Source organism: Parasteatoda tepidariorum, chromosome 11 (assembly GCF_982258835.1).
Source record: "Parasteatoda tepidariorum strain Cologne lab strain chromosome 11, Ptep-v5.0, whole genome shotgun sequence".
Classification (NCBI taxonomy): domain Eukaryota; kingdom Metazoa; phylum Arthropoda; class Arachnida; order Araneae; family Theridiidae; genus Parasteatoda; species Parasteatoda tepidariorum.
Window position 1 is genome coordinate 39,841,674 of NC_141765.1, and position 13,461 is coordinate 39,855,134.

General features: G+C 26.6%; 1 protein-coding gene across 3 annotated transcripts in view; it reads left to right on the forward strand.

Moving 5' to 3' along the window:
- LOC122268252 (uncharacterized) overlaps positions 1 to 7,241 on the forward strand; it is a 54,710-nt gene extending 47,469 nt beyond the window's left edge. For all 3 annotated transcript variants that reach the window (XM_087155500.1, XM_043055568.3, XM_087155501.1), the window contains exons 9-11: positions 2,115 to 2,349; positions 3,473 to 3,572; positions 6,059 to 7,241. In XM_087155500.1, the coding sequence (XP_087011626.1) occupies positions 2,115 to 2,349; positions 3,473 to 3,572; positions 6,059 to 6,362 (639 nt within the window). In that variant the 3' untranslated portion in view covers positions 6,363 to 7,241. The remainder of the gene's footprint in view (positions 1 to 2,114; positions 2,350 to 3,472; positions 3,573 to 6,058) is intronic.
- The last annotated feature ends 6,220 nt before the right edge of the window (positions 7,242 to 13,461 follow it).

A 13,461-nucleotide genomic window follows, 5' to 3' on the forward strand; every position in this document is an offset into this window, starting at 1 on the left:
TCTTAGATTCAGATCATTTTAATCTCTGTTTACCTTGGGAGTCTATTATACGGAAAAATCGATTATCCGGACTTCGGAAAGTCCCGCCGATTCCGGATACGCGACTTTCCACTGTATCTAAATTGCAACAAAATCCCCACTCACAGTCATATTTGATTAAAATATAAAATATTTTTGTGTTCTTTAAAAATTATGGTGTTCTTTCAAAAAATGAAAGAAAAGACATCATTTCTAGAACGAATTGTCTTTTAACTACTGTGATTTCAGAATTTTTGTTATTATTTTTTTTATTTTATCAATTTAAAATTTTAGCTGAAGCAAGCCAGTCATTGGCGAATTTTTTTATTCCGAAACGAGAACAGAAAAATGGGAGTATTTCTTTCCTTTCCGATGAACAAAAAAAGTTTCTTTAGAATGTAATTCTGCAGAAAAAAAGAAGAAAAATTAGTTGCTTTTGTATTTTTTTCAGCTATTTTATTGCTTCAACTCTTTCTTTACTCAGTTTTTTAAATTTAAAATCTATAAATATGAAGATGCAGAGTATAACAGTTTTGGTTATACCTATCATTTCAGAGAAAGTTATTATAATGCTTTTAAAAATTTTATTGTTGTGTTTTTGTCGGAGAAAGTAGTAACTTCGTTAAGTCATGAAAAATTCTTCGAATTAGTCATGAAAAGTCATGAATTTGAAAATCAAAAATGTAGCAGATACCCTGTTTATTGTATAATTAAAATAACGTATAAAATTTATATTTATAGTAAATAAATAATGAAATATTATGACTCAATATTACCTGGAAATATTCTTTTCCCACATATAAATAATCAGATTTTTTTCAATAAAATTAATCAAATTGTCACTTAACATTAAATACAAAAATTTGCATATATTTAGTTATTATTTACTTACTGAAACTGTCTTTTTAATTTATAAACTAATAATACTTTCAATCAAAAAAAGAAAAATTATTCATGAATTGTAGTTTTATTTTATAAAAATTAGTAAATAACTTTTATTTAATTATTTATGTGATATAAAATCTTTTTCTTTTTTTAAAAATATTAGTGATTGTAAATTTTTGTATTGTTTTTAGATAAACAAAAGCATTGCTCTTAGAAATATATAATATAATATTTAATATAAAATAAATACTCTTTTTTTTTTAAAAAAAAAAAGTTATTTTCTTTTAATTACTTTTTTGTAATTTGAAAAGAAACCTATATTTTTCTTTTGAGTTTTCATTTAAAAAGAATTCATTAAATATATATAACTTGCTTACGAACTCATTTATGTGTTTGTTTTATATTTTGATAGTTGAGTTTAAAAAATCTGTATGTTTACAAGAAAAGAGCCGATTCTATCATACGCAATAAAATGATATATTTTCCTCTTTCTTCATAGTGCTTATGTCATTTTCAGAACTTCTGATAACACTCAAGCTCAAATGAGAGGTCCTAACATACCACTTTTTTGGCATTGACCTTGGGGGCTGGCAAAATATTTACACATGGAGCTAACTCATTTGTCCTGAAAAACCAAGCCTTTAGCTTTTCTTTCCAGCTGAGACTATAAAAATGTGAGGGAAAAAATCTTATAAGTGTACTTTTCGATAATAAAAGGGTCACTCATGGCAAGAAAAGAAGAAAAAAATTTAAATGTTCCTAGTTAAAAAACATTTCTAGAAATATTTTTTTCTAAAAATTATTTGAACCTGAAATTAATGAAATCAAATATATCTAGGGTTTGCCTGACCCTTACCTAGTTTTGCCTATGCTTAGAAAATCAAGTCTCTAATAAATTTAGTTTTTAAAATGTTAATTAAAACTGTTTAAAAATTATTATTTTTTATTGAGTTTATATAGTTTATTCTGCTCATAAATTTGGGTTCAATTTAGCTATTTGAGGAATCGATTTTCCTTTAATTTGATTGTGATCACGGATGATATAAATGTTCTGTTAATAATGTACTGAATTTTCTTTTTCTTGATTACAAAAAAAATATGTGTTTATGATGTCTCTAAATATATCATTCAATATATTTGCTTTGGATTTTTTTCATAGTTTTTTGTTATACTTTGTTCAATTTCTTTAAACATTTTTCTATATATTGCAGCTTCGTAATGCATGTGAAGCAGAAATTGTATTCAAGCAACTTGCTATTTCATTGGCCATTGCAGAAGAAGTGAATTTATTTGAGCACCGAGATTTACATCTCGGAAATATTTTAGTTAGTCGAACTAAAAGTAAATCTGTTTCATATACTTTTAGAGGTGAACGATTTTCAATTGCAAGTGGAGGTCTGATGGTGAATATTATAGATTTTACACTCTCACGCATTTTAGAAAGTGGTAAGTAAATTTTTTAATGTTTCTTTCTCAGCACTAAACATAAGATTCGCATGATAATATTGTTTTATTTATTTATTTTTTGCACCGCAATGATTTCATTTCTTTAAATAAAAATATTTGCCTATGTTTGGATTTTTCTACGAAGTGTCAGATTGTGTTTTTGTAAAATAGAATATTTTTTAGTTGAATACTTCGACACATTCTACGTTTCAAATTCTTATCAGATTTTCATATAGAAGGTGGAATTATATAGACAGGGATGTAAAAAAATTCTCATGACCTAATATTTCCCCAGAACACAGTTTCTTTTTTTTTTTTTAATTTTAATTACAATAAACTTTTTAAAAATATTTTTGAAAGTAAAGTCTGTATTTTTAAAAAATTTTCCCTTTAACTAAGGCTTTATTTGATTTTTGATAAATTCTTGAATAAATTTGTTTTTGTGCTAAAATAACCGAAATCAAAGTATATTGAAATATTAATATTTTACAATTGTAATTTGTAAAGAGATAATTTTTTTTACCTTTGAAAATTTTGCACTAATTTTTATTTATTTAATTAAACCAAAAATTTCTTTAGGGCTGTCAGAGTTTCACCTGAACCTTGTTCGTGCGAACAGACTTACTCTGCACCCCTTGAGTTTACAATCCAAATATATATATACATATATATATATGTATTAAGTGAATGTATATTACACATTATATTTGTTTTATAGATAAGTAATATATTACAATTTAGCAAGATTTTAAATCATGTACTTTAATTTTTTCACATATTTCGTTATTTTTATTAAATTTTGTTTTCAAAAATCAAATAATTGAATTATGTTATACTTCATATCATTTTGTATAAAAAAAACTGCAAAATAAATTTATAAAACATAAAGTTAATAATTTCAAAAAGCAGTTTGGTTTGGCAATTGCAAAGAAAAAATTGTTTAGAAATTTTATGTGAATTATGTGAAAAAATCCAATTAGTGAGTGTAAAGATGAGTTTCTTCAAGTTGGCCCAATCTGCAAAAACCTGCTGAGTTTTTCTGGGCTGGGCCAATCTTGATGAACATTTAAATTGTATGACTTGAACTAATTCAAATATTTTTAATTTTATTGAAATATTTCAGGTGTAATCTATTATAACGACCTTGCTGATGATAAATCTCTATTTGAACAAACTGGTGACATACAATTCAATGTTTATAAAGCCACCAAACTTCAGTTGGAGTATGTGGAACTATTTTTTTGTTCTTATTTATTATTACTATTTTTAGTTTTATCTTTCTTGATTTCATCTTTGGTGTTTATTTCTTTTTAAAAAAAATAGTCCCTTGACGCAAATTGCTTAAAAGTCAGGGGAAACATAATTTTTACCCTAAGACATCCCACTTCGTCAAAGAACAGTATAATTAGTGGGTAATAAAATGGAAACCAACTTCAAAAAATATTTAGGAGACATCCTAACATCAGTTACTCATTTTCCCCTCAGATCCTTTTACTTATCAATCTCGGAACTAGTTTAAGCTTCTTGTGATTGATTTTACCACAAGCTTTTTCTTTTCAAGCATGACTGTAACTTGAATTCGAAATTTGGTTGTCGTTGACATTAACATTTGAGAAACTATGTAGAAATGGCAATTAAATAAATAAATAAAAATTGAAAAGAAATTAAAAAGCAGTGTGAATGTACAGAAAAATCGTTTAGAAATGGGCAAGTAAAAAGTAATCAAAATTTGCATATCTTTTTACTGCTGAATTGTTAATTGTGTGCACAAAGTCAGAGTGCATATAAAAATAACTTTTTATTTTAGTAATAGCTTTGTGTCTAATGTATTCGTTTATTATAATGCTGCAAAAAAGTTTGTCATCAAAACTCCTTTTAATAGAACAGCAAGGTTGCCAACTTTCTATGCTTTTAAGGAAAATTTCTTCTACTGTTAACTAAGTTGTTTTAATATACTATTTTTGGTTTTCTAAATTTGATTTTAGGTTATTTTCCACACCACTATTTATAGACTCAAAAGTTCATATTAAGCACCACTTTGTTTCAGCTCTCTCGGGGTGAGGCTTTGAAAATGTTAGCAAAATTATCAAAAGTTCTGAAAGTTTTGATTTTTATCTGACCACACTAAACAATATTTTTTAAAAAAATTTAGTAGTTGGCAGCACTGCAACAGTATATTTTGTCAATAGTCCATAAAAAAAACCTGAAATATTTATGCATATAATTTTACCTCTCACATAAAATACATTCAATAACATTTACATGAATAATTTCTATGAGGAAAGAAGCAGAAAATGCTGCAAAAATATTTTTTTCCTGTGAGCTAGTATAAAGCAAGAGTATCACAGTTTGTGTACATCTGCTAAATCTGTTTCTGTGAAAACCTGTAAAGTTTATGTAAAATTATTCTAAATCCAAATAGGTTCTGAACAGAACAACATGCATGAATGCAGTAAGTGACTGATTGTTAACTAATGGTGTAAAATTTCATGCATTTTATACATCAATCTCGGATCTTCCAAGATCGTGGATAGCAAGCATGGTGATTTTCTATCAATCCATTGCTGCTATTGATTGAATGATTCAGGGTGAAAAAAGTTGCAATTTTTGATTTCTGTACTACTTTTTTTCCTTCTGCGGAAAGGAAGAGTGCAAACACCTTCTGCCACTGAAAATTATAAGAATAGGCATTATTGGGTTCTATAAGTATCCACGTTTAGCAAGACTTAACATGAACTTGAAATGCTCTCATTTGGCTTAAGATTCAATGTGCTAAATAATTTAACATTATAAATAGCAAAAATCTTGGATTATATTGCTGTTATAATAATAAATTTACTAAACCAAGATTGCTTGTTTTAACAACAATTGCTTTCCACCCACTAAATTTTTTGCAAAGAGAGAAATTTACTTTCCAATTTTTTTAATATTTATTTTTGAATATTCTTATACTAATATGTTTTGAATTTTTTTTAATTATGCTTTTGTTTTAGTTATGTCATTGTCTTTCTTGGGTTCTCAATCCAGGGCAGAGGTCATTATCTTCTTTTGACCTTAATTCTTAATCTGTATACTAGTTTTACTCAGGGGCAGAGTAAATCGAATGTTTTACGAAGTATTTATACTTGCGTTGTTCCTTTTAATAAAATATACTTAAACCTAAACATAGTTGCACCCTCTTTTAGAAAATGAAATAAAATTGTACACTCCTCTAAAAAAAGATGGGAGCATTTTTGAGCATCAGCTATTATTCTTTTTTAAAGCTTTCAAACTAATTTATGGGTAAAGAAATCTCCAGTTGTGGCGCTTCTGCATTAGATAATGTGACTGGGCATATTCTGTTCATAATGCTGTATCGATTAATAAAAACTGTCAGTAAACATTTTTAAAAATCTTGTTTTAAAAAGTCTAAATTCAAGTTCGTTAGTTAAATAACTAAATAAACTAATAAATTAAATTTTTTAGTCAAGAATTACAATTGTTGTTCATAGAATGTCATGATTTTATAGTAGCAAAATTAAACATTGATAGATAAAGAAAGTATTCTAAACTAAATTCCTATAAGTACCCACAAAAATAGAAGTTGTTTGAAATAGACATTGTTTGTTGTTCTTAATTATTGTTTTTCATGCAAAATGCTTTTCCTTTATATTTAAAAAAAAATGATTAACTCATTTTCTGTTTGTGAATTTTTTTTCTTTTTTTACAGAAACAAATGGCATGAATGCTTGTTGTTCTCAAATGTGCTATGGTTGACTTTCTTATGCCAAAAATTTCAAGAACATAGTTACAGTCGACCATCAAGCACTAAGCATGCGAAAAGTATGAACAATATAAAAATGCTTATTACCCAAATGACGCAGTGCAAAAGTGCCTTAGATTGTCTTGAAGCATGCAAGATTTTACGAGTACCAGATAAAATTGAAGGCCCAGTATCCATGCAAAATAGTGGTACAGTGTTCATTGATCGGAAATCTTTGCAAAAAGGGAAAACTTTATGTTTATTTGATTGATTGGAATTGATTATATATTGTATTCATTAAAAAAATATTCCATGATATTTTGAAATTTCATTTGATTTCATATGAATAAGAAAATATATAATAGTATTTTTGTAAAATGTATTATTATTATTAAAAATAATGCAAAAGTGCCTGGTAGTCTGTGATAGATGATTAAGATCAAATATCTTAGGCAAATTTGATGCTGCCTATACTCAAAATATTTCAAAAGGTTCTATCTTCAAAAGCTTCAGCCAGCTGTTAGTATTAATTATTTAAAAGATATGATGTTACAACTCTTTGACAATCTTTTATTATTTCATGTTGCTTTATTCATTTTATAATTTTTTTTTGGATACTCTCATCACTTTTGTTAAGTAATTTGGTATAAATTATTTCTAGATCAGCTTTTCTGACTTCAAGAGTATATAAAATGTTATTTTTATTTTCATTTTATTTAGGTTAAGTGGTGAATATACCATAACTGTATGTGATAAGTTTTGCGTTTTTTTTTAAATAGTTGTATGACTAGTGTATTCTTCTAATGTAATTACATTTTTTGAAATGAGCTTTATTTTTTGTTCATTTCATATTATTATATTTCATAATTGTTTTATTGTGTTAAGTTTTTTATTTGTTTCACCATTCATATTTATTTCATATTTATTCATATTTTTTCTCAAACTTCAGGTCACTTTCTGTTTTTAATCTCATATGTGCAACAAATTAACTGTTCTAAATTGCTTTTAAAATGATTTTAAATGTATGTCTTTTAGTGCAATGCAGTTATTTTGAAGAATATATTGTGATCTCATTTTTCTTTATATAATAATGTGTGACTTGACTTAATGTAATATCTATTTTAAAATAAATAAATATATTATTTATTTTTTTTCTCTTTTATTTAGTTAAAAAAATTTCTTACCATTTTTTATTTCCTACTGAACATATATTATTGCATTTGTGCTGATATCTCACTTGTTGAATATAACTGTTTAAACATGTTTATATTTAAAAAAATGAAAAGTTTAAATTAATCATCAAGATTTTCATCTCTTAACTATAGAACAATTAGTAGGACTTTCTTTAACGAACTCATCAATCCTAATGAGAAATGTAACAAATTACATCAGTCATGGGTCTGAAAGATCTTGTGTTCTATGCCATAAATCAAAAAAAGAGAAAAAGACAAGTATACTATGCAAAGCTTGTGGTTTAAGAAAGTTAAGGATTGTATGTACCAGGAATTGTCAGGGAATTTGACACCTTGTCAAATTGCGAGATTTCAATCTTACATTTTCAACCATAATTTGCTCTTACACAGTAAAGGATTAAAAAAAAAAAAAAATCAGATATTTATCGGGTCGACCATCAATAAATGCATCCTCAAGATTCTATTATTCTTAATTGTTTTTGGAGTGCTGTCAATTGGATATCCAAGTTAGGTACTTGAAACTTCTACCCTGAGAGTACTGACTTGTTACGTTTTTAAAAAAATCCTTTTATGTTTCTTAATTTTCCTTATCGTTGATTTAATATGACAAGTCATTGTTTCATAAAGTTAGATCATACATTAGTTATTAAGAACAAAACATTTTTTTATATATATCGTCGTCTATGTTTATTTATCTGTAATTTTATTAAAGAAACACTATTTTTTAATTGATTGAATTCTGAGTCCTCAGTGGTACAACATCATTAGCAAGTTTTACCCGATGTGGAATCACATCTGCTTTCGTTAAAAGTCCTCTGCTTTTATAAGTAAAAGTAGAGGATAATTTATATTTAAACATATGATTTTTTAAAATTCAATTAATCTCATTATATCCTGGGATTTTAATTTGTATGTTAGCGCTTCTTTTAATTATCGTTTCCGTTTGGTAATTCTTAAGTGTTGTTTTTTATTTAATTTGATTAACAAGTTTTCTTGTATTTTATGATTTTCTGTTTTTACTTATAACTAAACTAAACTCTATGGTGCAACAGCCCACAGAGGGCCAAGGCCTACTGTGAACATCTCAGTTTTCTTGATCAAGGTCTCTGGGGTGCAGGAGCAGATATTCCGGTTGAGTGGTCAACGAAATGCAGAACTCCCTGTGTTTAGTCCCCAAGCATGGTTGGTACTAATTTTATCGACTCACTGAAGGGATGTAAGACCGAATATACCTTGCTCGGTCCGAGGGTCAGACCCAGGACCCATGGCAAGAGAGCTCGAAGCGCTACCACTCAGCCACCGGGTGTCTTTACTTATAACTAGGTCAGAAATATACTGCGATATTTAATCATTAATTTTGTTTTATATTAGTTAATTCAATGATTTTAATAAATCTTCAGTTTATTATAATTTGGTTTAGCTTCAATTAACTTATATATTTGTTAGTTTCTTTTTGTGTAGTTTTATTATTTATCTTCAAAATAAGTTATTTTTAATATATTTTTTATAAGCGGTAATTAATTTTTTCTATATATTTATCTTATTTATGATAATTTTTTTTTTAAGGAATAGTTTAACATTGCATTTTTATAGTTTTTTTTTAAATTTTTTCCACTAATATTTTTAAGAACATTCCTGAGTTAATTAAATATGATTTAATTTCAATTAAATACAGATTATATGTATAATATTTTTATTAATTTAGTTTTTTTAAAATTATTTTAAGATAACTTAGTTATTGAAAAGTTGAACTTTTATTTTAGTAAAATTTATTTTGTGGCTAAGGATTATAAATATGTTTTTATCGTTGATTTATTATTTTTTAGTTATTTATTCTTTTTAACTTTGTTTAACAAATATAGATTAATTATAATTAAATTTGGATTGTTTATATATTCATTAGTTTCATCTTAGGATGGTTTGATAATTGGTGTTAATGTTTTATTTAAAAATTATTTTCTTTTTAAATCAGTATAGCTCTATTAAATTTTGCAATCTTATTGCTTATCATTCCCATAATTAATTTTTGATCCATGCTAATGTATTAGGTTTTAATTGTTTATTGCCCTTTTGTCTTGAAAAAATGTTTTTACATTGATTAAGTAGTACCAGTTAACTTCAATTCTACACAGATTTATATATTTTTGATCAATAAATTCACTCTAATGAATTTTTTTTTAAATATTTCCTAGTACATTCCCTTATTTTTATTTTTCCTATCGGTCACGTTTATAGTTCTGACAATTCATTGATGCTTTCTTAGAGTTGCAATTTCGTTTATGATTTTAATTTACCTTATTATCAAATACAAAATGTTTAAAATTTTGTTAAAAAAAATTCTGGAATTTTGCATAAATTTACCTGGAGAAGTCAGGGAAAAAATTTCTTTTTGAATATGAACCCTGACAGTGCTTTGAAGATTACCTTAATTTACTTGATCTTTTATAGAATAACTTACTTATCCTCTACGTGCCTTTGGGCACTTACGGCATCTAGCATATCCCTCCAATGCCTCCTGTCTCTAGCAATAGATCTTCCTCCCAGCCAGATATTCTACATTCTTTTAATTCGCCCAAAAACATGCGCTGGATGGTAAGTCTGGGTCTTCCTCTTGTTCTTTTACCATCAGGGGCACATGTAAGCGCAACAGATGTAATTTTTTCTTTGGGCATTCTTAGGATGTGTCCGAGCCAGCTCCATCTTCGTTTTTTAATTTCATCTTCTATTGTTTTTATTTTAGCTTTCTTTAATAGATTTTGACTTGATACTTTGTAAAGCCAGAAAATTTTAAAAATAAATCTTAAACATTTGTTTTGAAAGGTTTCTAATTTTGTATTTCGATCTTAGTCTGTTTCCAGGTTTCTGCGCCACGTAATAGTACTGCTCTAACAATAGCTTTGTAAACAACTATTTTTGTCTTTATTTCAATATTTGACTCTCTCCAAAATTTATGTAATCCCTTAAAACATGTTCTTGCTTTGATTATTCTCTGTCTAATATCTTCACTACTTCCACCTTTTTTATCTACAATAGAACCTAAATAGATAAATGACTCTATGTCATCTATTTCGTGATTTTCGATTTTAATTTTGTCATTTTTCTTTTGATTTATTCTCATTACTTTAGTTTTCTTCCTTGTTTATGAATAAACCTACACTATTTGAATATTTGTTGAATTTGTCTGTTTTAAGCTGAAGGTCTGTACATTTGGATGAAATAAGTACGATGTCATCAGCAAAATCAAGGTCTTCTAAAGTAGTTGTGAAATTCCACCTTATTCCTCTTTTTTCATCTTTCAAGAGGAATGAGGTGGAATTTCACAACTACATATAAATATAAAATATAATGGGCTTGTTTAAAAAATTTTTTAAAAATTTCTATAGGATATTCTATTATAGATCAAGAATTGTAGAAACTCTTTTGTTATAAGAAATGCAAATTCTTTAATTTATTTAAAGTATTTAACAATGATAATTTACTAGTTATTAATGTGTATACCTTATCTCCCTGCCAAATTAAGAAAAAAAAACATTTTAGATGGTAATTTTTAAAATTTAAATGTAAAATATATGTTTTATATTTTACAGCAGTTCTGCTAGCAAATAACATATTTTTAATAAAAATATGTTAAAATTTGTCTTTAATTACTGCTGTCAAAGAATGAATTCTTAAAAATTTATTTAGATGTCACAAATGAATTTTTAAAAATTTATTTAGATGTCACAGTGTATAAGTTGACTTAAGATCCTAATAATTTTGCAAAAATTAGTGGTTTGACTTATAGGCTGGTGATAATGTAGGACATTAGTTGAAATAGTGATGCATTATAACAATGAAATAAATAAGAATTACTTTGTATCAATTTATCTCTTTCAAAAATTGTTTTTAGTATGCTATATGCAATTTACTTTGCATTTTCTCGCATATTCTTTTAATATAAAGGATTTTTTAAGAACAATGCTTCAAATTTCATTAAAAAAAATAAGAAGAAAAGTTAAGATAATTTATTCTGAGTTTCAAAAAATATAACAGAAGGAATACTTTTAAAACATACCAAAAGCCACAAATTTAAAGTAACCAGAACTTCATCTGTGTCGAATTTAGAAATTGAATTTTAAGAAACTGTATGTATAAAATTTGGCTATTTGTCCAATTTCGCTTAAATTTTGAACATTGCCCTATAAATTAAATTTTTTAAAATGATGTAAAAACTTGTTTATTTGACAATTCAAAATTTTTGACTGCTATTCAGAAAGATAATAAAAAATTGAAAATAATTATTCAAATTTTTTATGGAATTAGCTATCTTTATAAAGAAATTTTACAATTGCGAGCAAAAATGTTTTTGATTCGCTAAAAAAATTCCCCAGACATCACAAAATAGACAAAAAGTAAAATTAAGGAGAAACCACTCTCCTGACAGAAATATTGGACCATATTCCCAACATAGCAGCTATCCCCTATATTTTGAAGGTCAGAAATCTAAATCCTCGAAAAAATATATGTTTATTCGGAGAAAGTATGTTTTTGTGTGTGCTTGATTTTGTAACTTAATATATCGTCTGCTCTAATTACTAGCATAATTGTGGTCACCCCCTGATTATTAAGTCAAAAATTATTCACGGTGATTTATTTTTTTTCTGCCCACTATACACAATAAAGATTGCATATTAATATTTAAGACAAGAAAAAACGTTAATACTGAGGAAGGCGTAACTAATATCATTACTAACCCATTCATCAAGCAACAAAGCTAGTTGGGTGCCATAAATCCCACCATCTTTAGAGATTTGACAGATTTTTTATTCCTTGCAACTCCTAATTATGAATGCTTTTTGCTCCTTTTTTTCACAAGAATTCTAAAAATACAAATCAAGATCAGTAATACTTAAACACCCAATAATTAATAGTTATTGGGAAGTATAACAAAGATCCATATTCATATGAACTTTTCATATGTTATCTTTAGGATCAAAACATTTCTTAATATAATAAAATTGTAAGAACTTTTTTTATTTCAAACTTTGCTAAGTGCAAAAGTTAACCCAATATAGTACTATATATTCATTTTAGTTAGAAATTTCAAGTTCAACAAAATAATGTAAAAACTAAAATTTAAAGTTAATCAACTATTGGTCCTTCAATTATTCTATCAGCAGTTTTTAGAGTTACAACTCATATCTTGTCTCCACCAGAAAATATCTCAAGTATTCTTTCTAAGCTTCATTTTAATGGAGACAAATTGTCAGCATTAATAACCATAATCACAAGATCATCTACCATTAAGTTGTGTCAGCTTAAATATAATTTTGGACGATTTTGAGGTTTAGAGATGAGCTCTGATACACTACCTAGCAATATTTTTAAGGTGCAAGACATCTCCTACAATTTCACTTTATGGTTCCCTAAATACAATTTGGAGGGATATTTCTTAAAAAAAAAAAAAAAAAAAAATTCTGATTGCAATTATCACATTTTAGAGGTATCAATCCTTCAGTTATTTAGGTGCCTGTATGACTCTGTTTAAACTCAACAAATCGCTGACAAATAGATGCTTCACATGGAACAAAAATCTTATAACACTTTTCAAGCCATCACTAAGCTTGAATGGTACTAAAAAGTCTTTTGGTCAATTAAAAAGGCTTTAATCAACAAATAAAATTTAGCTTTATCCATCCTCCACTTCCTATTTCAACTCGAAATTTCATATTTAAACTATTAAATTTATTGCCAAATAAATTTAAATGTCTTGAAACTTTGAAAGGTATCATTAGAAAGTCTGTATTATGATAAAATAAACATATGCATGATTTTAGTGGCTTTATATGGAAAAAATTCCTTATTACACTTTTCAGGCCACTGTCAAGTTTGAATGGTATTTTTGTTCATAAAAAAGAATTTAATCAATATACAAATTTGGTGATACATTATTCTTCTGCCAATTTTTAATTTCAACTCAAAACCTTGATTTTTCAATAAACTCTATGATAACAGGAATCTTTTGAAAATCAGTAGTATCTAACACCATATAGATATGTCTTTCATGGCGTCATTTGTGAGTAAGTCTTGGGGCTTTTAAATCAATGTGTTACTTTTAAAAAAAGTGATTCTTAGCTTATACCATTAAGTATGATATTTGCACATCATTAAGAAATTTAATTATAAGACTTAACAATG